The sequence below is a fragment of the Ananas comosus genome, linkage group 4, assembly GCF_001540865.1.
Source record: "Ananas comosus cultivar F153 linkage group 4, ASM154086v1, whole genome shotgun sequence".
NCBI classification, from domain to species: Eukaryota; Viridiplantae; Streptophyta; class Magnoliopsida; order Poales; family Bromeliaceae; genus Ananas; species Ananas comosus.
In genome coordinates, this window is record NC_033624.1 from 877,397 (window position 1) to 904,754 (window position 27,358).

The 27,358-nt window shown below is 37.2% G+C and overlaps 2 protein-coding genes and 1 pseudogene across 3 annotated transcripts; 2 read left to right on the forward strand and 1 right to left on the reverse strand.

The window, feature by feature from the left end:
- Positions 215-3,581, forward strand: LOC109708398. The gene is made up of 7 exons (XM_020230119.1): positions 215-320; positions 492-555; positions 2,298-2,354; positions 2,699-2,746; positions 2,863-2,919; positions 3,126-3,188; positions 3,305-3,581. Exons 1-7 carry the CDS (start codon positions 250-252, stop codon positions 3,308-3,310), a joined length of 366 nt encoding a protein of 121 aa, XP_020085708.1. The 5' UTR covers positions 215-249; the 3' UTR covers positions 3,311-3,581.
- LOC109709732 lies at positions 12,715-16,887 on the forward strand (annotated as a pseudogene).
- LOC109709335 lies at positions 23,360-25,832 on the reverse strand. 2 transcript variants are annotated; one of them, XM_020231517.1, is made up of 4 exons: positions 25,688-25,832; positions 25,479-25,534; positions 24,746-25,103; positions 23,360-23,756 (listed from the first exon to the last, which is right to left on the reverse strand). In XM_020231517.1, the coding sequence occupies exons 1-4, from the start codon at positions 25,758-25,760 to the stop codon at positions 23,623-23,625; spliced, it is 621 nt and encodes a 206-aa protein (XP_020087106.1). In that variant the 5' UTR covers positions 25,761-25,832; the 3' UTR covers positions 23,360-23,622. The 2 variants fall into 2 exon arrangements, with proteins under 2 accessions (XP_020087106.1, XP_020087105.1); XM_020231516.1 differs by having other exon boundaries at positions 23,360-23,759.

Here is a 27,358-nt window from a genome sequence, read left to right on the forward strand (position 1 = left end):
CCAAAACCAAAACCAAACCAAACCAACTCGCACACTTTTAACTTCCCATTTCTTTTTCCCCTCTCCCCCTCTCTCTCTCTCTCTCTCTCTCTCTCTCTCTGGTAATTATATTCTCATTTTATCACACCACACTCAACCCAACCCAACCCAACCCACCACTTCCCCCTCTCTCTCTCTCTCTCTCTCCACCTCTTCATGCTTCTTCTCTCTCCTCTTCCCCCCATCCCCACATAGCTCTCTATATTATATATGTTGCCTCTCCTCTCTCTTTCCCTCCACATCTCTCCTCCTCCCTCTACCACTCTCTTTCTAGTTCCAAGGTTCTCTCAATTTAATTAGCCTTGTTACTCACCACAAAATTCCTCTCTCTCTCTCTCTCTCTCTCTCTCTCATATGTCCTTCATATTTTCTAACTAAAAATTTTAAATTCATGATCATGTTAGCTCTTTGTTAAATTCCCTTGCTGTGTTTTTGCTTTGGGTCTTGTGCAGAGAGAGTGGAGGATTGGAGATGGCAGGCTGCAATGAAGAGAACAAAGCTCCACAAAGAGAAGAGGTAAGTTGTAATATTAATCCTCTTCTTTTTTTTAAAAATTTTTTTAACAAACAAAAAATATATTAAATTTTCGGAGGAACAACTTATTGTAGTTTTATCAGTTTCTCAGGGGCACTCTGTTAAAGAGATCAAATCTTTGTCAAAGTTTTCATGAGAATTTCCTGTGAGATGAATCTTACTGCACTTTCGCGTAGTTTTGGTATTTGGAGGGTTGGACAAGTTAATCTATTACTAAAATTCCTCTGTTTATTGTCCATATATAATATAGTGTAAAATAATGTGTGCTGTAGAATGCGAGTTCATGTTAATTTATTTATTGTAAGTTTAAAATCAGTGAGCTTAGCAAAATGAGGGACAATAACTGCATTATACACCAAATTAGGAAACTAGTGAACTGGCCCTTTCTCTTCTTTCTTTCTTCTTCTTTTTTTTTTTCTTTGAAAACTGAATTATCTGAACTTGGAACCTGTACATAGGTGATTTTTTTTTTAATTTGAATTGATTAACTCTGTTGGGAGATTTTCCTCCAGAGAAAAATGAGAAACTTTTTTGCAAAAAAGAAGAAGAAGAAGAAGTAAAAAATGATAAATTGCTGATATGTGGACTAATTGTAGGTTCTAATGCTAATCTTTACCGGAGAATGCAATGATAGTCACAAAAATATATAGCATTATCCTCTAGTTGATCCTCCCCATTCTCAATCAACCATAAGATTATATATGAAAATTTTCAAGCTTCACGAGGATATACAATCAAAAATACTCTCTCTTTGTTACAAATAAACTGTATAACAAATTGCTTAAAAGGTAGAGAAAATTTAAACAACCCAAATACTCACTCGGGTTTCCTCCAAATTAGTATTAGGTGGAATTGTTTAAGTGCAGTATTCTCTGTTTATGCATGTCTCATACTCATAATTGGTTGATGCTTCCTAATCAAGGATAGTACCATGTGGTGCATTTAAATTATGCACTTGATTGATGTCACACTTATTCTAATATATTCAACCCTGTTTGTTCCCTGGGCAACTTAATATATTTGGATCTTTGGGCATTAGAAGAAGTTAATTATGCTTGCAAAGAGTCAGAAACGACTTGTTAAAACACAATATAAATCAAAAATGGCCGGATCCAGGAATACTATTGGACCATCCTCTCAAATTTGTTGGATGAAAAAGACCGTCTAATTAATTCTTGAAACCTCAACAAGGTCCCTCTTGTACAGCTAAGAGTGTAGGATTATCCATGCTTGAGATTTTTGACTAATTAAATTTTCAAAGCTTTAGGAACCATAGGTTCTTAACTAGATCATCCCCATGTTAGGTGCTATATCCTTTTCGTAACCAAAAACTACTTATTGGGTCAATGTGGTAGAGAAATGTAAAGGCCACCCGCTGCTATCCTTGTCATATCATTGCTAAAAGGGTTGCAATTACTGAATAATCACAGATTCTAGTGTTTTCTTGCGCGACTCTTCTGGTATCTTATTAAATTACAGATAGGGACTTCTTATGTTCCATAAATACATGATAAGGTACAAATCTTTGTGAACCCCTGCATAGCTCAATGGCTGATATGATGTTAAATTAATGCGTTGGAGAGTTTGGCGAACGCTAAATATTGGCCACACCATATGATTTTTGCAGCTTTTCTTTGTGGACACCAAGCATTCTATTTTTTGGTATGGATATAAGTTTATACTTGCTCTTACATGTGGATTTTTATATGTACATAAAATTGCAGGCGTCAATGGAGAAGAAGTATGGTGGAATTGCACCTAAAAAGCCCTTAATCTCGAAGGTATGGTTAGTTGGCCAGCCATTTGTAAGTCGTCTTATTTTCCTTTCAAAGTAGCAAGGGGTTTATAATAGTAAATGGATTTGCTTCTATACTCCAAAAAGTAAAAGCTTGTGTAAACCATGTGTTCGGATAACTAGTAGTTTGAAGCTTTTGCTATGACAGAAAGTTTAAATCAGTTTTTGAGGCTCAAAGCAGAAGTTCTAATTTGAAACTAATACTTCTGCTGTACTGAAAATGATGTGAAAAGTTTTATTGAGAATACTGTTAGTGCTCAGAACAGCTCAATTCAGAGTGATGTGTCACTAATCCATCAACGATGAAGAGTGTCTATCTTGTTTTTGCAGGACCATGAGCGTGCCTATTTTGATTCCGCTGACTGGGTTCTTGGCAAGGTAATGAAAAATTCCCCATTGAGATAATACAAAATGTAGCTCAGGCTTGAATCCTGTAATCATGCATGCTTTTATTTCATCTTATATCGACTCCTTTGTTATCTATGTTTCCGTAGCAAGGAGCAAATAACAACACAAGGAATGCCATCGAATACTTGAAGCCCAAGTTGAAGGTATCATATGGTCCAATTCCGTCGTAAATGTTAAAAATTCCCTAGAGGAAGAACCTTTATTTAAGAAAACCGCATATTTGAAACTCGTGAGTAGTATGTATGATATTCAAATTGAGCGGCATGCAGGAAACTGCCGCACAAAACTGTTTAACTATCTCCTGTTGAAGATAATGAAAATTTGAAATTTCAATCGATGGTCTTTGCAGCGAACACCGCATCATCAGCTCCCTCCCCGAAAGCCTACATTTACATCCAGTGGCGAGAATAGGGTAACCGGCCATCCTGCTAAAACCTAGTTCATTTTCTTCTATCGGATTGTAGTATTAGTTTGGCATGTCTAGTTTTATGATACGAAACTAATGCGTTCGTCATTTTCTTTTCCCAGGCTTAGCTAGCTATAAAAGATTGAGGAGGTTGATGATGGTTATCACTTTGTAAGTTCAGATGTGAATGCAACGGCGACGATTGATATGTATATAATTAGTAATAACATCTGAAAATGGAGTGCCTCTGTTATCACAGTCCTGGGTATTAATTGAAGTTCTAATTTGATATGGTAGTATTACTTGTTGCTTCTTGTGCCCTTTGGCCCCATCTTTTCATTAATGTCCTCCTATGTTAACCTGCCTAAAATTTGCACAAAAACATGGGTTTCCTTTGGATATGCTTATTAACAGGTAAGCTTCTTTTGTTATTAGTTTTGTGAAGATCAATTTTATGAGTACCAAAGTTTGAAGTGCATATATGTTCTCTGGCCTGAGCAACACTCTCATTAATCTGCATAGACACTTTTGTTTTTCGACGCTAAGCATACAAAAAAGAAACTGAAATCATAGGGCTATAGTTGAAGTTTAACTTTGAAATTTTTCTCTCCGGAAAACTAAAAAATTTATCTCCTAAAATTGGAGTTACAATTCTAGAGTTCCACAAATCAATATTCTTATTTGCTCCTATTCAGGAACATTTATGCTAAAGAATTGGCTTATAATTCCAAAAAATTAAATTATGTTTAAAACTGGGTCAAATATATCCCAGGTAATAGGATTTGGGCTTTGCCTGCTACATGCACATTTCATACAATTCCCAGCAATTGGGTTGGGCTACATTATGCGGCCCAGTCTATTAAATTTCTTAACAGATATTCTTTTCTTATTTTAGGGGGGGGAAAAAAAAAAGAAGATCTTCCAAAAACTTTCTGTTGCAGGAGGAAACATGTCGAAAGCTTTGCATTTTTTATTACAAAATTATTTCAATTTCTTCCCACAACAAAACTTGTGTTTTGCTGTGTTTAAGAGTAATATATAGTGTTCTCCTGAGAGTGAAGCTGATCAAAGGGTACACGAAGTTATAAAAGTATAACAATTACTAGGTGAAAATTTCTAATTTTTCGGTCTAAACTTTATCTATTTGATTTAAATATCTCTCTCTTTTAGAACTTAATGATATTTCGCACTACAAATTTACTGCAATTTTATTAAGGAATGTTTTGTTACTTAACAAAATATTTTTTATTTGATCCAAAAAAAAAACTTAACAAGATATCCTTTTTTTGGGGGTATATATATATATATATATATAGAGTAGGATTGCTGTGCTCTCAGGAGCACGGAGGTCTCCGTAGACCTCCGTGCTCCTGAGCCATTTTCGATGATGAAATTTTTGAATCGACAATTAGCTCTGTTAGACTTGATCTGGCGTATTTGAAGTTTCTAGAAAATAATTTTTGCGATTTTTCGATATCATTTTTCTAGCAATTGAAAGGATTCAAAATCAATAATTTTTAACGACTGAAAATAAAAATTCTATAAAAAGTAGTGATATAGTACTAAAATTTGTTATCAGAAATATTGATCTTGTTGTAGATAGTATAAAGAATTTTCTATCAAAATTTCATCTGATTTGAATACTTCAACACCGTTAAACTTGAAAACGGCAAATATCAACTATTAAAAATTATTGATTTTGAACTCTTTCGATCACTAGATAAATAATATCGAAAAATCGTAAAAACTATTTCTAGAAACTTCAAATACACTAGATCAAATTTAACGGAGCCGATCATCGATTCGAAAATTTCATCATCGAAAACAGCTCAGGAGTAGCAATCCTGCTATATATATATATATATATATATATATATATATATATATAGTAATAGAATATTTTCAAGTAGGTGCGAATTTATTTATTTATTTATTTATTTATTTTTTTAGAGATAGGTAGCATGCTACCTGCTTCGTTTATTTCATTAAGAAATAAACTTAGCTGAAAATGTGAATCAATTAGGATTCGAACTTAAGATCTCGGATACCAACCATCAAGTCTTTTGTCACTTGCTTTAGAAACGGTCGGTAGATGCGAATTTATTTACTAACTATACATTATATATTATGATGTTGTCGAAGCTACATGGGTGGGAATTATTCAAAAGCAAATCTACTTGACTGTTGATTTGAAAACCGAACGAGACGTAAATTGGATCTTTGTCGGGCTTGTTATTAATAATAGGCATGAATGATTGGTGGCTACAAATTAGGGATGGAGATAAAAGGGGGAAGCATATTATGATGATGCGTAAAACTAAGTGATGTGAGGAAGAGGCTTTGAAAAGCACCACCACTGCTTCTCTTTCCAGCTCTAACCAAAACCCCACACCCTGGGCCCGTGTCAGGTCCTCAGCTGTAGCTATAGCTTAGGTCCCAAACCCTGCTTTCACCTTCCTAAGTTATCTTGTGGACCCGGCTCGCCACATCCGCCATGAACCACCCCAGCATCTCTCATGATGCTGACCAAAAGTAGAGATGGGATCGAAAACAGAAGACAGGTGCTTACATAGTTGATGCACAGTACGTATAAGCGGCATCCTATAAGGCCTAAGGTTGTTTGAAAATTTTATTACTTCAACGGCATTATTAAGAGAAATAATATACTGGAGTAATAATGCCTCATCAGTAATCTTTGGTTTTTGTTGATTGTAAGAGTTCGTCTGATCTTGCTTTTATTATTGTTTTTAGTAGTAGTAACCTCTAGCGAGCATAGTTGATGTTTGGTTCCGAAAGTTGTTAAGTTTTTTTGTTTCTATCGGAAACCCCAAAAAAAAAAAAAAAAAAAAAAAAAAAATCAATCATGGATTCAATAATATAATGTTTTTCCTAAAAGCATTACTTGTTTATCCTTTCATCAAATAGTGTGCACAGCTTGTTTAAGTTTTCAACTCTCCAACCTAGTGAAGGTTTTAGTTTTTCTTATTTACCGGACGCTGTATTGAGATCGATCGATCGGTCGATTGAATATGCATATGTGAAGCTAAAAGCGAAAGCAGAAGCAGAGTCGAACATGCGCTAAGAAACCCTTGCCCGGTACCTCCCACGCCCACGCGCACGCGCACGGCACGTGCAGGAGATCGATAGAGCCAAGGAGACGACACCCTCCGGGGGGAAGGGGAAAAAACTGTTAATGGCCTAAAAGAGATTCCCTTTTTCTCGCAGAGAGGACGCCCCATTATTACTGCCACCTTTCTGTTTCCTTGTGGCTCTCCTATATATCCTCTGAGAGAGTGGTTTTTTTTTTGACGTTAGTGGGGATGCATGGGCCCAACATTTTTAATATATGGTCCGTGTGCTTAAATTTGCTCTAATTTCAACAGGTCCCCCATTCATTTTAGAGTCCATGGAATTGTACATTTGTTGTCCTTTTTGACTAAACAGGTACATGCATATTTGTCGAAACTATATAATTGCAGCCACTCCTGTAGAATTGGTTTGTAATTAACTTGGTACGTACCAAGCTCGACCGTCTCAGGGCTAGCTCGGAGATGACTCGGTTCAAGTATTGCTTTGAACAGAAATGGGCGTGTTGGTTTGGTTTCAGAATGCGCATATTTAGACGAGAGTTAATAAGCATGAGAATATGATTTCGATGCTATATGTGATTCATACTCGAGAAAGTACCTTATCGATTAAGTATCAATCTGTATATAGTATGATCAGATGTTTCTTCTTTTTTTTTTTGAGAGATAGATAGCACACTATCCGGTTCGTTTGTTTTATTTAAAAATAAATTTAGCAAGAAATGTGAGTTAATTAGGATTCGAACTTGGAACCTCGGATACCAACCACCAAATTCTTTGCCACTTGATCAGATGTTTATATAAGTGATTGCTACTATGCATAAGTTGAGGATCAAGAGTTGCACGAGAGCTCAATCAATCAATCAATCGCGCGCGCGCGCGAGAGAGAGAGAGAGAGAGAGAGAGAGAGAGAGAGAGATCCCCAGAAAAATCCCTAGCTTGCCTTCAATTAGGCCAGCTTGATATGTGGTGGCTTGAGGACCCTAAATTTTTCCAGGTTGAGCTTGTTTTATTTTTGGACCCAAAACAAATGGTGCCTCTGCTTAAATGGCAAATACAATTATTAATGATGGCAGTCTCCGTACCAATTAATGCCTATTTTTGCGTGGTATCCTAAAAGTTTAATGGGTTTCAATTCTTTTGGAAATACAAGCAAGTGGTAAATAGTTTATGAGTTTGCAACAATTATGTATCATATTTATCCATGTAAAAAGTTGCATGTATGTGCAATGGTTCATACCAAGTTTAATGTAACAAACACTCACGAGAATCCTAATCTTATGATTTAATGAGTTTCACCAAACTCGTATTTATTGTTGTTGTCTGTTGCAACTAATCTTTCACATGAAAAAAAAGAGTCGCATTAATTTTAAAAAAAAAGAGATAAAAAAAATGAGTCGCATTTAATACTGCAACAAAAGTACCGCGGCACAATAAATTAAAAGCCTATATGTTAATAATTAATTAGTTGTAACTTCTCATTTGCTGTTTCCGTGCGAGTGAAGCATAAGCTGTAAAACTCTTTGACAGTAACAATAAATATCATGTTTTTGTGGTTTCTTATATATCCATTTCTCTCTTGTTGTGGAACAGTTAATGCCCCTCAGATGTTTAGCAACAAAATAAATTCAAGCGTACGATTCGAGCTCGTAGGAATTTCCTCACCCCACCAAATGAAGTAAATTTTATAATTGTTTTAATTGTACTTAGCTCTCTAAAACTGTAACATGCTATCACTTTGCACCTTTTTATGTTTTTAAGAAAAAGTAACGTGTAAGATTTTGAAAACAAAATTGAGGTATAGAACATCTAAATTCTCGTTAAGATAAAAATTAACCCGCCTGCAGAGCACAACCTTATAATTGAAGCAAGCAGAACATCAAAATCAAACTTGTTCTCGGACTTCAAATGCCACTAAAACTCTTCAGAAAAGCTCACCTCAAACAACGCTATTACTTACAAAAGTTTCATCCGACCTGCACCAACTTTCAGAGTCGCGATTGGAATGGGACAAATACAGGCTGCTGGCACCAATAAAATTAGAAGCTCTGGAGCAAACTCCCGGACACTTCTTAAATTGTGATGTACCGCATCAGAAACTGCATGCTCCGCCATGAAGCTCAAAGACATGATATATGCAATTAGTCACAACAAGCGTTCATCCAAATATCGGTCCCCCTCCTTATATGCATGGATGGGCTATATATGTATCTATCCATCTCCGAACAAACAAACAATGGTACTACGAAGGTGACCCATGCATGAACACAACGCAAAGAGATCGGCAAGTGTCCTCGTATCAATACAACCAATATCTCACTAGTAGGTGACCTTTTTTTTTCTTTTCTTTTTTTAATTTTTTTTGCCCGCCAAAACATTTCATGTGGCAGACCATCAAATTGTTGGGGAAGAGACTACTGTTGTATTGCTAGCTAGATAAAAGCTAGCTATGACAAAGCTTGCGATTTTTCTTTTTTTTTTTTTTTCTAAGTTGATAAATGCTTTAGCTTATTTGGCTATGCCTTAGGTGGCTCCCAGATGATGCTGATGTGCTGGCACACCCTGGCCCTAGGACGACCGCATGTACAAACCAAGCAAACATATTTTATACATGCATGCTAGCTCGTATGCCAGAAGTTTTCGAGAGTGCACATAATGTAGTGTGGTTTGGATGGATTTCAAATCATGAGAAGCTTTACTTCATAGATGAGTTTTTCTTTTTTGTTTTTTCGGGGGTCCTCCAAGTATGAAGCGCTTGACGCCTTGATTATCAAATTTTAATTTATAGTAATTTACGGCTATAATTTTTTAAATTATTACAATTAAATCTCACAATTCATTTTAATTGGCTACGTATTAAATGAATTGTTGATATCCAAGTAATATAAAAATGCTACCACTGCTGGTGTGATAATAATTTTGATGTTACGGGACTTTTGCATCAAAATATATCAATATTTAGTCAAGTAATAAAATTGAATTACGAGACTTTACTTTTATAATTCAGAATGTTCAAACTAAAAATTATAATAAATTTAAATTTGAAGACCAAAATACCACGTGCTTCATAGCTTGAGAACCAAAAGTATATATAATCCAACTTTTCTTTTTTTTTTCTTTTAATCTTTTGAACTACTCTATCAATTCGAGATAACGTAATAAAGGGATTATACGAAATTATTATAGCTTTTGCTTAAAGTTAAAAAATTTGAAAATAAGGGTGTACATATAAATTAATGCAGCAGTTGAGTGATAATTAAGCACTAATTGCTGATCACTAGTACTAAAATTGTTCTCTTTGTTTGGATTGAGGCAACCCAGCTAGCGTTGAGAGATCAGAAAAGGAAAAGTTTGACTATACATGCACTGCTTGAATTGACACTTCAAGTTAGAAACCAGCTTAGGATTCCTGTTGCCCATTCTTGGGTTTGAAGTGGGTGACCAGATCCAACTTGGTCAGAAGCTTATTTTAATACCCTTATTTTAATACCCCAGTTTAAATGCTAAAAAGGTAACATATTAAAAATATGTATTAAATAATAAGGAAAATGAACAGCACCTTCAACGTGATTGGACGTGTAAAAGAGGTTCAAATATATATATTCTTTATACTATATAAAACAAGATAAATAACTTTGATCTAAATACTTAATATCATATCTTCATATTTTGTAAGATTTTTATTTTCAGCAGTTGATTTTGAGCCACTTCGATCACTAGGCAAATGATATCGAAAAATCGCAAAATTTATTTTCTTGATACTTCAAATACTCTAGATCACGTCTAACGGAGCCAATCGTCGATTCGAAAGTCCGAACATCGAAAATAAAGTGGAAGCACGGAGCCCTCCGTGCTTCCATAAGCATTCTAGCCGCAATATATATATATATATATATATATATATATATATAATCAAAGTTGCATTGAAATGGAAGTTATCTAAACGTGGTCAGCAAGTAAGATAATATTTGAATTTTCAATGACACAGTGAATATTATAACTTGATTGAATTTTTAAATATTTAAAGCTTAATTACAGGATAAGTTATTTTTGTTCGCACTAGTGTGTGATGTATTGCAGCCTAATTCCTAAAATGAGAGGGGAAAAATTGTTTATTAAGAATGAAAAAAAATTGTATGAATACACAATAGCTTTTCAATTTGAACATACATATTCAAGTAGGAACACATGCACACAGTAAAATTAATTATATATTCTCAATTTTCTCAAAAAAAAAATCAGCAAAATTCATTTGATAAAGGGTTACAATAATAAAAATCATAGATGTAGCTAGCTCTCTACGCAATGTTCTTCTTATAAAGTTAATTTTAAGGAGCTCGAGGTTGACTAAAGATTAAATGAGCTCATTTAATTGCATACGCATATAGATAGAAACATACAGGTGGCAAAATAATGATACTATTAGTTGCATCAACCGCCACAACTACTGTACTAAGATGCCTCTTCTTAATTCAAAATAAATATCAACTTATACACCTAAATATGGTTAAGTACTGGATTATGAACTTAATTTTTACACAGGTAACAACCATCATCTCCAAGCTCCTTGGTTAGCATACATGAATTTTCGAGTTCTAGATTCTTTCGCGTCTAATCTCTTGCCGATCAACATTCATATGTTTAAAAATCGTGTATCGATAGTAAATCGATCCCTTGAGATAATAATTATTTAAAAGCATAATAATCACTCAACAAAAATACAAGAGTTTTCTTGAAATGTAACTGGCCGAAACACAACAGTTATGCATAATTGACGTCACAAAGTCATTGAATTATATATATACTTATATATATATTGAAAGCAAATCTTCAAACTTTATAATGCATCTAAAATATTAACACCTCTTAACTAACACAAATTCATATACAAATACATACACAGAGAAATGCTCATGTAGATATGTAAAAAAAAGTACAATTTCACAAAAATAAACACCTATTTTGTAATATAGTACGTGAGTGTAGCCATCAAATGTAACCATCAAATGATTCAGTGAATGGGATTATTATGCGTTAACAACCTTTTTATTCACCTAAACCTCTGACTTTTTAAGCAAATTAATCAATTAACGCTTAAAAGAATACAAACTAAAAGAAACAAAATCAAAAAAGGGTCTGAATCAAAAAAATATAATTAATTCCGCACGGCCTCTGGAGACTTCTCCATATATTTTTATTAAAAGAAAAGAAAAAAAAATGCTAATTTATTTTTATGAGGATTAAAAAGAAAAAACTGTTAATTTGGCCTTTTATTAAGTTTTATCCCCCGTATTATTAGGCCCGTGCCCCTATAATTATAAGACTAAGCCCTTAGGCCTTAGGCCTTAGGCTTACCTGGATCCACCATGGACGCCTCCGGGCCCCACATCCCTCCACCAGCTGTCCTCCACGTGTCCCCCATTAATGACGTGGCGGGCATGCCATGACGATGCGGGCCCCACCACACCCCTCCCAAAATTAAAAAAGTTATTAAAATACACGGTTTTTGAGGCGCTGTTGTGGGCAGTTAAGCGAACAGGGGCCCTTCTTAAATTCGCGGGGGGGCTGTTCCGTGATCCGCTGCTACGCACCGCACAGCGAACAACCTTTCCTGCCAATCAAGACCGTCCGATTGCGCAGATCACTACGCAGGTGGGCCCCACGGTCGCGGTTTAACATTTAACATGTGCCCCATTAAAAGGTGGGGGTAAAGTGGGGAATAATTAAGCCCCTTTTTTTTTAGTTTTTTTTTTTTTTTTAAGGAAAAAGTGGTGAGAGATGCAGAGGATTCTTGTGGCTTAAGCTCCCCTCCCCCACGTCTCTTCCATAAATACGCCCCCAAGTGAATTTACCAACTTACCCTTCGATGCTCTTTAAAGTGAAAATGCAAATTTTTTTTTTTTTTTTTTTTGCAATTCAATAATTTGAGCCGGATAAATTAAATATTAATTAATTTTAATTATTCAACTGAAATAATTAACACTCAATAACACTTAATAAAGTCACTGAAATTGATAAAACTCTTAATTAATATAATTAAAACAATTCAATTCAAAAAAGTTGAAGCTAAGACAGTGTAAATCCAAACATATAATAAAGGCGATGGGGCTATTGAAAAACCCTGTAGAGTTGAGGGTCCTCCGAGCATTTTTTTAACCTGAAATCTACGCAATGTAAAGGCCTTATCAGGGTAGTTTCGTAAATTCGCGCGAGCGTATTTAATAAGAGGCTATCCATCTTTTTTCACCCGACTCCTCTTCCTATCTCTCTCTCTCTCTACTCTATTATCCTTTTCCCCTCTCTCTCTCTCTCTTATTACTCTGTTCTGAGTCTCTGGGGCAGTTTGGAACCCGTGAAGAGGGTTAAAAAGGTTTTCCTGCGGTGAGAATAAGCGCTTTTTACCACCGAAGCTTAGTTAACTGCTAAACAGTGGTGCTTGCTCTTCATCCATTGTCTCGTTCTCGTAAAATTTTCGTATTTTTGGGAATAATTTTGAGGATGGTGGGGGATAAAAATACGATCTTTATCTTTCGAACAATAATTTGGGTGATGAGGTCGGGGGTTGGAGGGGCATCTTTTGCCAGCGAGGAAGTTGAAGGATCGAAGCTTTCTCTGAAAGGGAAAGCTGTGGGGGGGTCAAAGCTGGCATTTTGCACCCCTTCCCCCTCCCCTTTTCTCTTCTCCCTCTGATTCTGGGGAAGGGAGGGGGTCCTCGATTCCTCCTCACACCTCCTTATTAAGGCCCCTCTCTACACACCTCACCACTCTCTAGAGTAGAGAGACAGAGAGAGGGGATTTGGGTTCTTTTCTTTTGTTTTCCTCGACCCAGTTTTTGGCTTTCTTTTCTTTTCTAATTTTTTTTTTTTTTGTGTATATATTATTTCCTCCTCTGCTTCTTCTTCTCCTCCTCCTCCTCCTCCTCCTTCTAGGTTTGGTATTGTATTGGGGTTTCGTGTTTTCGCGTGGGGAAGAGGAAGGTGATGCGTAGGGAACAATGTCGACCTCCCCTTCTCTGGCCGCGGAGAAGAAGCATTGGTGGCTCAGCAACAAGAAGGTGGGTATCTTCTCTTCTCTCTCCTCCTCTGTTTCCTCTCTTCGCCATTGGACTAGGGGGCTTTGGAGCCTCTAGTTTGGGATTCCCTGTTTCGATTTGTACTTCGGTGAACACGAGCGGATGTTTCTTTGCTTCTGATTTCTTATGGTTTTTAGTTTCCTCAATAGCCTCTTCTTTGTTTTGGTGTCTACACTGTGCTACTATTTCTATCTATACAAACCAAAAAACTCCTTCCCCACGTTTCTATTCACTTCTCCAGTCCATTTCTCTCTTCAGTTATGCGATTAGCAAATAAAAATCTCATTTTTATTCCAAGGAACTTCACTGTTCTCACGTTGATCACGTTGAAAGCTTCAAGCTTTGTCTCTTGTTGTTTTATGCTCTCTATTGCCGCCATTTCCACTGTGTTTCGAAGACATATTTACGTGTAAAGTACTCTCCATTGTTCTCCTCTTAGTCACATTCAAACCTCCTCTGTTCTTTGCTCTGTGATCTCTATAGCGCCATTTCCACTCAGTTTAAGATATAAACAAGTGTCAAAACGTGAAATTTTCTTTTTTTCCCTTTCTCTTTTGTTGGGGTTGGGGGATTTAAGATCGTGGACAGGTACTTGCGCGAGGCGCGAGCGCTGATCGCGCGGCGGGACGCGTCGGACGTGGCGGCAGCGGTGGGGCTTCTGGACGCGGCGCTCGCGGTGGCGCCGCGTCTCGAGGCCGCGCTGGAGCTCCGGGCGCGCTCGCTCCTCGCTCTCCGCCGCTACCGCGACGTGGCGGAGATGCTCGAGGAGTACATGCCCAGCTACCGGGGCGGCGCCGGCGCCGGAGACGACGACTCCTCCGGCGGGTCCCTCGGAGGCGGCGGCGGCGGCTCCTCCGGCGAGCAGTCGTCGCGCGCGAAGCTCCTCTCCCCCGAGCGCGAGAGATCCGACCTCGGCGGCGGCGGCGGCGGAGGCTCCTTCCGGTGCTTCTCCGTCTCCGACCTCAAGCGCCGCGTCCTCGCCGGGTTTTCTAGGAACGACCACAGAGAAGGCCTGTGGAGGTATTATTTGCAATTTACTCCCTCAAATGTTTCACTTTTAACTCTCCTTGGTCCCCCAACTGCTTTATTTATTGCAATCTACGACTCATCGCGAGAAAAACAAAATATAGATTTTCCTTAAAATAGCCATTTTATCTTTTTTCTTAAAATGCTTCTTCTTATTTCCCTATACTTGAACTAAGGCTTTTTTTTAAAAAAAACAGCTCAGCAATAAAAATCACATTTTCTTACAGGGCACGGGGTAAAACTTCAACACACGTAAAAAAAACTTGTACGGGAGAAAAATCTCTCAATATCTGAATGGTACACTGGACGGACAATCCATAAATTTTATCCGTAAAATAAATTTTTTTTGTTTTTTAGTAACAATTTGAGAAGTAGAACTGTTAATAATTTTAGTGAATTAATTACATCTTCTTGTATTGAAACCAACCAGCATGGAGTTTATTTGTACAAAGGCTATTAATTAATTTATTTTTGGTAATTTTTTGGGAGTTGGAATAATAATAATAATAATAATAATAATAATAATGATAATAATAATAATATCAACGGAGCTTAGATTGAGTCACGGAGGACAGTTCATGTGTGACGAACGAATCCAACGCAATGCAATCCTCGTCCTGGATTTCCCCGACCCACGAAACCAAAGCGCCCGAAGGGAAATGACCGATATGCCCCTAATCCGTGCCCCTCAAACGAGAGGGCAATTTGGTCTTTTCGGTTGTGGCAGTACGTCACATCTTATCAGATCCTTTTGTCCGTAGCACACCGCGAGCCTGTCCTTGCGATTCATCCGTTCCGCTTTTGCGCGCTCGAACCGGCCGCGGTGTTCGACCCGGTTTGGTTTGTCTTTTTTAATAATTTCTAATAATAATTAATAATTGTTGTGGGATGGGGGGGCCCGTGTAGGTACTTGGTATTGGGCCAGGCCTGCTACAATTTGGGCCTGATGGAGGACGCCATGGTGCTGCTCCAGACGGGCCGCCGCCTCGCCTCCGCCGCCTTCCGCCGCGAGAGCGTCTGCTGGTCTCCGACGACAGCTTCGCCTCCGCCGCCGCATCCTCCCCGCCGCCGCCGCCTCCGGAGTCGGAGTCGGCGTCCCACCTGCTGGCGCACATCAAGCTCCTCCTCCGCCGCCGGGCCGCCGCCTGCGCCGCCCTCGACGCCGGCCTCCCCGCCGAGGCCGTGCGCCACTTCGCGAAGATCCTCGACGGCCGCCGCGGGTCCTCGGCCGCCGCCGCCGCGGGAGCCGGCGACGGCCTCCCCTGCGCCTTCGCCGCGTCGTGCCTCGTCGGCCGCGCCGCCGCCTTCCGCGCCGCGGGGCGCCCCGCGGACGCGGCGGCGGACCTGAACCGCGCGCTCGCCCTCGACCCGGCCTCCGTCCCGGCGCTGCGCGCGCGCGCCGCGCTCCTCGAGTCCCTCGGCGCCCTCCCCGACGCGCTCCGCGACCTCGACCACCTCAAGCTCCTCTACGACGCCATGCTCCGCGACCGCAGGGTGCCCACGTGGCGCCGGGCCCACCGGGACGTCAGCTACCGCGACGTCCCCGCGGGGCTCCGCGCCCTCTGCGCGCGGATCCAGGAGCTCCGGCGCCACGTGGCGTCCGGGGATGGGGGGAATCGCGTCGACTACTATCAGTTGCTCGGGGTGCCGCGCGGGTGCACCCGCTCGGAGCTGGAGCGGGCGCACCTCCTGCTGGCGCTCAAGCACAAGCCCGAGAAGGCCGTCGCGTTCGTCGACCGCATCCACTTAGCGGACGAGCACCGCGACCTGGACGCCGTCCGCGACCAGGCGCGGATGTCGGCGCTGATCCTGTGCCGCATGCTTCAAAAGGGTTACGCCAGCATCATGGCGATGGTTATGAATGAGGAGGCGGCCGAGAAGCAGCGTGCCAAAGAAACTGCGGCCGCAGCAGCCGCAGCGGCTGCCCAGCAAGCAGTCGCCATTGCAGCTGTGGCGGCCGCATCGAAAGTCGCACTGCAAGAGGAGAAGAGTTCGGGCGCAGCTGCGGTCGCCGCGACGGCGCCGGTGTACCAGGGGGTGTTCTGTCGGGACATGGCGGTGGTGGGGAGCCTGCTGTCGCAGGCGGGGTTCAATAGGGCGATTCCGGTTAAGTATGAGGCGCTGAGCTGTTAACGTTGTGGCAAATATGTGATTGGTCTGGGCTGACAGGAACGTGAAAAAAAGGGCGGGAAGGTTTGAATTGGTTGTCCGCGTTTGTACAGGGGAAAAGGGTAACAAGTTATGGAAGGGGAAATTTTGGCTCCACAATATGTGCTTCATTGTTGTTACTGTGCTGTTAACTAGTCGTATCGCCACTATTCACTGTTATTTTCTTAGTTAAGTTTCTGTTGCTCTGCTCTTGCTATAATTTCTAGCCTTTGCTTCTTCCTGTGTTTGTACAGTTCAATTGGAGATCTATATATGGACTCTGATCTTGTGAATGTCTACTTGGTATGTAAAAGATTTAGTTACCTCGAATCTCTTTCTGATAAATAATCGGAACGTCTACATTTGATGAGAACATGTTTGGACTTGCTGGAGTTTCTGTTAAAGTTCTGTTTGAATAATTGATTAGAGTGTTGAAGAAGTACTAAAATCTTATCCTAACATAATTAATTTATGATCTTGTGGTATCTTATTAGCTGCGAGAACGTCATCTTAGCCTACTAATACGATGGAAAATAGAAAGTGAAATTCAGCATACGATGATAACAACGACACTGTTAGGAAATCTTAGAAGCCAAATGTGTATGGATAAATTTTTTTTTCTTTTTTACATGATTCACAATTTGTTGTCACTACCGCAGAAGTGCTAAAGCTGCAAGCGGTTGAGTTTCATGCAGAGTAAAAGCCACAGTACAAGAGGTACACGTACACACGTGGTCTTTGTGTACGTGAGGTGGCGTTCCCGGTTCGCCCCTAAAAATGGTGTGGGAGCCCCTGCTTTGATTTCCGCGTCGACATCAATCCCATCCCTTTTACAGCCCATTGATCCGGTAGAGCGAGGCCAAGCTGTAGCTCTCCCCTCTTTCCTTTTCCTTTCATAAAGCATTTCCTTTCGTAGTCATCCTCGATGTACTCTAATAAAGAGGCGGTTGGTTTCAATTCACTTTTGTGTATTTAAAAAAGAAAATTCGAGCTCCTAATGCGTGCCATAATTAATTACTACATAAGATTCTTAAAAATTACGTAGACGCGGAAAATTTATGAGTTTCACAAATTCGACTTCGTCCGCTACACCACCGAAGTCGGAAATTCGAGTCATGTATAATTATGAACGAGAGTTTGAGCGATTTTACGATATCACCGTTGAAATACGTGTTGATGTAAACAGTTTTTTCGAAGTCACGAATTCAATTTTCCACGTTCACAAAAACAAGTGAATCCTACGGAATATACAATTATTTATTAAAAAAAAGAAGAAACTGTGATTGGCTGAAAAAATAGACCCAAAACACAGACACTGCAGTGCCTCTCAGTCAATCATTTAGGCGAGCAGCGTCTTTATATGGAATAGAAACGCCGTGTTTTTGAACTTCCTATTAAGATATAATTCAATCCAAATGAACAGTAAACATGTGCTCAACACGTGACTAACCTTCGGAGCACTCTTTGGATGTTGTCATCTTATTATAGAATAAAAGATTTATTTATGTATAATTTCATTTCCTGCATCATGTGCTAGCGCTGGACAAATTCGTGCAGTATATGGGCATAAAATTCAAAGCGAGGACTACTGCTCTTCTTCTGGGTCAATCTCCACTGTATTCTTTCACACCTTTTGGTATCTGAACTGTGTTTGCAAAGAGCCAAACCTACTTACAAGTTAATACATCATTAGCAAATTAATAAAGAGATTAATTAAGAGCTTGTTGTTCTGGGGTTATCGGAGAAGCTGCCTCTTAAAAATCAAACACCTTTTTGTGTTAAATTTCTTGATAAACCAGTTTGGTGCATAATTTAAAACAAACGGTTGTTGTTTCGTGTCATAACTGTTCGGTAAAACATTATATTTTGCAAAACAAATTTGAGAACCTAATTTGGTTCTTATTAAATTTTTTGTGAATTATTTCTGTAGTCTGAAAAACCATAAAATCAATATTGCTAAAATCTGCCCCTTCAATTTATTTTTCCTTATGAACGTGCCTAAGAAAAAAAAAAAATCTAATTACTCTTTTTTTAAAAAAAAAAAAAACTGAAAATAATCTAAAAAAAATGTTCTTAAATTAACTGCATAAATAAATTTNGGGGGGGGGGGGGGGGGGGGGGGGGGGTGCGGCCGTGCGGGCCCCGCAAAGCCCATATGGGGAAGAACACCAAGGACACGTCACACCCAATGAGAGTACGCCACGTGGACGCTTCATAAAGCTGTCATCATGACGTGAGAGCCACTTTCTTTCTTTTCCCTGCACGCTAGCCGATGCGGGGAGAGGGTAAGGGCGACGTGCGGCCCACGTGTCCTACCGTCATGGGCCGCACGAATTTCCAGGTGTCACCCAGCCAATACAGTACTAATTTATTAGATTAATAATAATAATAATAATAATAATAATAATTATTATTATTATTATAAGGCGCATTCCAACAAATTTGAATTCTTTGTATAAATATTTATAACCAAAAGAGATTTTAATTTGCAAATACCCTCAAAATATGCATATCACATATACAGATAGTCAAAAGTTGGGAATAACAGGGTTCATTTATATACATAAGTAGGCCCTCAAATATTATATTTTGGGTGCAAGTTTCTGCTATAAAACTTTTTATTATGAAATTAATGATGGTTGTTTGGGAATGCTACAATTTTGCCTTAAATTCATCTAGTTTTATGCAAGATCTTGCTTTTTTAGGGAAAATATAGCAAGCTGCTACATTTATTTTTAAGTAATAGACTTAGTTATAAATATAAAACAACTAATTTCAAACTTTAGATCTCAAATATCAATCATTAAGTCCTTAATCAAGTACAATAGTTACATTCATTATGTAAAATTTTTTGAATGGGGATATATGCATGCTGCCATAAGTTTTTTTTTCAAAGAACATAAAGATAGCTTATTATGTATTTCGGCAAGCACGCAAGCAAATATGTGTTATTTCTTAAGATCTAAATGCAAGTTCTTTTTTTTTTTTCTTTTTTTTTTTGAGAAAAAGATAGCATGCTAGCAAGTTCTAATTTTTAAGAGCTGTTCATAGTAATAACTCAACTTCGAGCAATTTAAATGCAAAATTTTCTCTTTCATATCCTGTATACATATATAGATATATATCTATTGTTTAATTGCAGGGATTATAGTGTAAATTGCATTTTTTAAGCAAATCACTAATATTTTATTGTTTTCATATCTGTTTTTTACTTGATTTGTTATTTGATTAAGAGACGTGGGGGTGAACAATGTAGTGGTACGTACTGTAGGAGTATTTTATGTGTTTTTCTCATAGTGAGGAGTCAATCACGAGGAATAGTGGCATAGACATGTCTCCATGTATTCCTATTGTTAACTAGAGATTAATTTCTTAAAAAATAAAACATATTTAGACATCAAAGTTTTAAATTAATATTGTATATAAAGATAAATTACGATTTCAAGAGTCAAATAATGAAACTCAAATTTAGAAGTAAGAATAATAAGATACGTGATTCTCACATGCATGATTCTCATACACAGTGATGTTTCTTCGAATTAATGATCCAATCGTATTCTGATAGTTTTCTGATTCTAGTATGAAGTTTTAGTATCTCACTCGTAGATAGTAGCAGTGACATAAATAAAGATTATAAGAGCGATTTCATCTTTTCACCAAGCCCATAAGCCACACTGATAATCTCCAGATAAGAAGCACATCTTTACAGGTAACATTGGTTTGGTTCGTATGTAACTTGTAGAGAAAGAAAAAGAATATAAAATGCAAAGCTATAACTCTAATATACTAATTACTTAATTACTACTAACATTCTTAATGCATTGTCACCTAGTGAGGTGTGAACAACGAGGGGTGGCATTATCATGTTGATGCGGACATGTAAAGCAACATATTCTCACCACCCCCACAAAATTATTTTATTACCTAATTTTAATAATTCGAATATAATATTATAACTTTTATCATATTTTATTGAGTCAATGATAAAATATGGTATTAAATAATTCTGACAAATCCAGTTTATCATAACTAATAATGGATTTTTGTTTTATCTTTTGGCGAAGGAAAAGTAGAATAATGCACAGCTTCGTATAAGGGGGAGAGCACACAAATCACATCAATTCAACTATTACGGCTCTACAAAAAAAGGACCCAAACTAAGGTAATATTACCAAACTGCCATTAGGGATTTAACTTTATTTATTACGAAAACAAAAGATAAGAATTAAACTCCTGTATTATTTAAAAGTATCAAATCATTAATATCCGTAGAGTTTCGTTTTTTCTAATTAATAGATATATGGTTAGAATGGTAATGATCTTTTAGAATTGAGTTGATATTAATTGAATAATATGATCTAACTGATAGAAATAATCAAAATGGTAGATCTTACGATAAAAAACTTACAAGCACAAAGTGCTTTGTACTTTTACAAGCACTATATATATAACCTAACTCACACTATAAATATAGTTAAAATATATTTGGCAAAATATTAACTAATATTATTTTTTGAAAATATTAAAAGTGAAAATTTTTTAGAAGTTATTAGTTAGTTCAACAGTTATTATTTATATATCTCCTAAGATATATATAGAGAGATTATGGATTGAGTGGGCATTAAAAATAGAGCTAATTCTCTTAAAATTGTCAACTTTAAAATTTGGCCAAACTCAAACTCTCCTTCCTCTTAGATCCCAAATATGCCCTTCAAGGTAAGCACATTTAGGATGTGATTTAGGGGTGTTTTAGTCAATTCGGGCACTGCTAGTGTTCCAGGGAACAGAGGGCAATGGTCGAGGTTGGGTCATGTGATGGAAGGAGGGATGTGATGGGTGATGATTGAAGGCACGTGACACTAACCAAGAATAGGAATAGTAGTGTTGGGATTTAAATATTTACTAATCACAGGTTTAATGGGATAATTAAGAGAATTAATTAAATATGGTGTTAAAGGTGGTGGTTGCAGCTAAGATTCACTGGGTGTTGGGGCTGGATGGCACGTGCGGATGGGTCAGATCTCACATGGGGCTTGACCAGGGCTTAAACCCTTTTCACACAAATGAGCTCATCGCTAGTAAGATTACCAAACTTAAAAGAGTTTTTGTTTGGCAATGAAAATAAAAAATTTAGATTATTAGATTAAGCAGATGTAAATGCGTAATGTTGTTTGATAGAATATTATACTACCCGAGCTATTAGAATGAACATTATTTTAATATTCTTTAAAAATTATAGCAATATTAAAAATATCAAATTGAAGCAATTTTCTTTTCGATTTAATTTTATTTCTATTTTTCATTATAGCTGAAGTTCTAAATTTTTTTCTTTTCCAAACGTACGCTTCATCTAATGTTGTTGTTGCCATTCCGAGCTTCAACTACAAGAAATATCTATTAGAGAATTTTAATTTAATATATTTTTTAAAATATGCTATTTAAGTAACACTTTATTCAACGGCACTATATCTTGTGATAAATCAAACATATATACACACACACACACACACACACACACACACGTAAGAGGAGGGAGAAAAATGTCCCACGCGCGAGATCTGAGGGTCGTAAAGTATTCGCCCATGTGGACGGAAGGGATCAGATCACGTGTATTAAGAGTGAGATTTGATGCTTGTATTGGCTTTTCGAGACCAGTTTTGAGTATTAATTTGAAAGGAGATCTGAATGTTAGTTTAAATTTTAGAAATATAACCTTTTGATTGCTTTGACAAAAGAGTAAAAGAGTATCTTAAGTTAAGCTCAAATTATTTCTTAAAGTTTATGAAATAACGCTTTGTTTAAGAAAGCCGATAATAATGCGCGCCGATCAAGTTGTGAGGCACTATAAAAAGAAGTCCTATAAGAGGATATTTTTAGGAAAAGTACTTCTATTATCATTTTTATCTATTGTTCGTAGTATATATTATACAATCTCTAATTTAGCGGGCCAAATTTTTTAAGAAAGAAATCATATATTGTATCATTCAGCCACTTATTGCAAATTTCACATGACTTATGAACAGACTTTTATAATACAAAATTATTTCAAGTACTAGCTAAATAAAAAGTCGGGGCTTTTGCTATGACAAAAAAGTTCTAGAGTGCCAGTATAAATGAAAGTTTCAATCTGCGAAAGTCTTTACGTCAACTGCGGTTCAATTTTGCTCAAATAATACTTCTGTCGCTCCAACCGGGCCTCATGGGCTAGATCATAGTTCAGATGCCTTTTACTTTGGGTATATGGGCCAAGCCAAATCCACCTGATGAGCTTAGTCAAAATGTGTGTGCAAATCTAGTTTGGATATAAGATCTCTATGCTTATATTATTTTCGACTTGGTTGGTGCGCCGAACTCAACGAACCTAGCCCCATAGTGAGAAGTAATTAATTTTTGGAGAAACTTCAAATACCACACATGTGATTTCGTATTTTTTTATTTCAATACCTTGTGGTTTAAAGTGCATCAATTTAGTTAAAACTAAAATATACTAAATTAAATATTTGATAAACCTAGATAGAGTATCTATAGTTTTTTGTATATAATTTAACGAAATGTTATGTTAATGAAGGAGCTGACAAAAAAAAAAAAGAAAAAAAAACCACAAGGTACTAAATTGATACACTTTAAACCACATAGTATTAAAGTGAGAAAGTGCGAAATCACCGGGGTGGTATTTGAAGTTTACCTTTTATTTTTATTTTTGAGGTAGGACACAAGCTCAACTTGATGAGCAAATCTTAACAATAATTCATGTAATTTAGTGATTGAATATCACCCTTGGCCTCATAAATATCATTGTTTCATGTAAGATTCATTTGTAATTGCGCAAAGAGAAACAAAAAACATAGTAATTAAAACACACCACGCCGTCAATCGAATAGTAGTACAAGTGTGAAAAGTTTTACATCTCTTGAAACATGATGTTGTACATGTAATAAATGAAGCAAGAAGAATGTAATTTTACAGCAATCAAAGTTCATCCTCACCATCTTTTCTTATTGTACACACTCTCTCTCATCTTTGGAGGCATGAAGGGTTTCTGATACCTCCAAATTGCTATAGAAGGAATTGGCTTCTTACATTCTTCTTCATCAATGTGCTTCATTCATTACTTGCTCCATTGTAGCCAAAGAGTAGCCAAAAATATTGGTATCCATGATGTAATGAGTTTAGGAATAATGAGTTCGTTCCCATTGTTCGGTGCAATCGTCATGTTTCCGGCATGAGCCGCAGCAAGTGAACCTGCTAATTATGTTAACAAAGAGAAGTTATTCGGGAAGCTGAGCTGAACCTGCAGTTATTGCACTAGTTTGGAAACTAGGAGTGTGCTTGAGCAAACCCTAGCCTGCGTAACCAGTTCGGTCGAACCGGTATACGGGTGTAATTGGTTCGGCTTAATCATATGGATCAATTTATTGGTTACGGGATAAAGAGCCCAAGTAGTTAAAAATAGAAGCATCAACACTAACTTGGTTCGGTTGGTAGAGATGACCAAAGCGAACCAATACCAAAAATCGAAATTCCACAAATATATATCCATATGGAACCGGAACGAAAACCAATTTAACAGAACCAACTACATTTATTTGGTTTGATTCAGTTTGGTTTTCAGAATAGGACTATTAGATCCCACTAGTACGTATGTCAATTGTGGGCCGATACCTACAAGTTCATCTAACTTCGAATCTAAATGGCACGTGTTTATCTGATATAGGAAAAGGAAAAACTGACGGGTTCGAATTTGGATATGAATTTTGTCGGTATCAGACCGAACCCAAATATAATTTATATTATATTAATATATATGATTACTTGATGTGATGTTTGAATTTATATTTTGAAAAATTAGATTTCACATAATATATTGTGAAATTTGGTAAAAAAATAATTATTTCAGGTTTGAATTTTCAGGTTCAGATTCAAGTTTTTGGAATTTTGGTCGGGTTCAATTTTGGATATAGATTTTTAAAACCCGCCAAGCTCAGATTCCGGTTCAGATTTCATGTTTGATATCGGATTTGAGCTCGAGTTTTTGAAAACTCAAACCGAATCCAACTAGTTAACATCCCTACCCGCTAGAGAGGCAAGGATAAAAATGAGATTTCAATCTAAAATTCTACGTAATCTTATGTTTGCTCCTTCTCTCTCGTCTTATCTGATTCAATCTAATTCTATTACATTCCAAACAAGTTTCTAAATTCTAAATTTCAACAAGAGAATTGAAAACTCACCTCCACTGCCGCCATCCGATTGAGAGCCACCACTGCTGTTATTCCCACTACCAACACCACATGACATTTGAAATATGGCCATAACTCCTTGCATGAGCCCTGGGTTGTACCCTTGAAAATTGGCCATAATCCCGTTTACGCAGTTCATGATCAGCATCATTTGCCCAAAGCATGGCCCATTGCATAATCCCGCGGTCGCATTAGATGTCGAAGTAGACGCCGTAATGTTTTTCTTGAAAGGGATTAGCCCAGTGGGAGCAGGAGGAGCACCAGTAGTGTGGTTACTAGTATTGGCATTAGTTGCATTTGCAGTTCCATTCAAGTTTATTCCCATTGATTGGAGGCACCCATTGATCACCTACAAGTTTTATGCAAGTGTAAAGTAAAGAGGTGTGCTATTCTCGCCGACTCGGTGAGCCAAATCGGCGAGGACCGCCGCCCCTTCATCAGACGGTATTTACTGATTCCACGAGCCAAATCGCTGAATCGACAAATTTAATTCTTTTCCTAAAGTTAAAAAAAAAAAAAAGAAACAGTTTTTCTATTCTTACAAATAGTAGTTGAGTGTTTGGCGAAGCAGAAGATGCGATTCAAACTTTTGCTTTTCTTATTTGAAAGGATTTTAATGAAGAAAAATATTTGCGAATTATATTTTTTTTGAATAGTTCTATTCAAACAGCACTTACTATTACAGTTTTTAATGATTATCGTATAAAAGTAAAGATGTTCTTACTGTACGATTGTCAAAGCAAAGAGCTGCGCTGGCTACAATCTGAACTGCATCTTGTGCTGCATCATAAAATGAAGAGAGAGATTTAGATAAAACTTTTTGTTATCTCAAACACCAACAAAAAGAAAAAATGATAAGAAATAAGATAAGAAAGAGAAGAAAGATATGGGGAAGAGTGACTTAATTTACAAGAGGAGAGGAAGTTAAATTACCTCTACAACGGGAACAAGCAATGCAAAGTAGAGCAGCTGCAAAGAATAAATGCTTTAGAGTGAGAGAAGCCATATGAAAAAAAAAAAAATTGAAGAAGGAATAGCTTCTTCAACAAGAGCAAAAATGAGCACTATTTCACCTCCATCTTAGGTTGTATGTATATATATATAAGCAACCCTATTACATGCACTATTAACATAGGAAGGGAACTATTATCCAACCTACACACACTTGCCCATGATTCTTAATTTGCACCAAGAAACCTAGCTATCGCTTTCAAGCAGATAAAACTATGACTATTTCTAGGTCATTTCTCATTTCTCATTATTTTTTCTTGCATGGTATCAAAGTCGGTCCTCATTAAATCTTTTAATTATGTAGGGATCATAGTTTCAAATTTTTCGTAAGTCGTAATAATTATGCTTGTTTGGTCCTACTTATACTTCTACGTTCAGTAGCAACAATATTATTGGTTTTTATATAAAAAATATGGAAGTTCAGAACTTCTGCTGTTGTGAGAAAGAGAAATGAGATTGTAATATCTAAAAGCAAAAGCTCCAAATTAGCTTCTTTTTATCTGCTGCAAAGAAAAAAAAAATTAAAGAGAAAGATCTCAATTTAATGATATATATATATTTATATATATTAATGAACTTAGCTGAAAATGTGAAGTACCTAGAATATAAACTTGAGACTTTAGATATTTACCCTCAAGTCTTTTGCCACTTATGCTAAAAGACAGTTGCTATAGAGAAGAACTATTGGAAGGAATTAAATATGGTATTTCTTTTGATAATATATTCAATAATACTTCATCAAATAGCAATTCACCCTACATAGATCCTTGGTAGCTAGGTTAAAAGTCCTATTCAACATTGCTTGTGTATAGGAACTATTTTGTATAATGTCAACCATTTGTGTTAAAAGAAAAAGAAAAAAAAAAAAAAAACCATGCATTAATTGGTTGCTGTTACTATGGTTTCACCAACAGTAATTAGCCACATAATTTATCATTTAATTTGGCATTAACACCTGAGATTTACCAATTTTTGGTAGTAATATATGAGCTCATAAGGAGGTGGGTGGAGTGTTTCCACTAATTCCACATTGGCGAACCTAAAGTTAGTTTTTGGTAGTTTTTATTGAAGGGGGAGGATGCAGAGTTTGGTGCACAACGATCAACAAACTTTCACTTGTCTCAAAGACTTTGTTTCTTCACAAGTACCCAATAATCAAACCTACACAAGGCTTCATAACTCCCACTTTAGGAATTTGTCTCATCATTTAATGTTTTGCATATTTTTTATTGGTGGATTGATAGTGACCTTTCTCATTAACTGATGCCTAATATGGTAGATGGTGCGTATTTACCTAGCTTAGAAAATTTTAGAAATTGATTGTTTGATTGACTAAACTTTCAAAAACTTTTGTTACAACAGAAACTGAAATAAACTTTTGATTCTCAAAACATCTTAAGTTTTATTTTAAAGTTTCTGTTTCGAATTTTGGTGTAGTATCCGACGATTGATTAGATTTCAATGGAAAAGAACCGAGTACTTTTTCACACAATATTTTTTTATTAAAAAAAAAACAACTTTATCTGGCCTTCTAGGGCCTTTGTAGATCATAACTTTCTCTGGAAGGCCCTAGAAGGCCACTATAATGGGCTC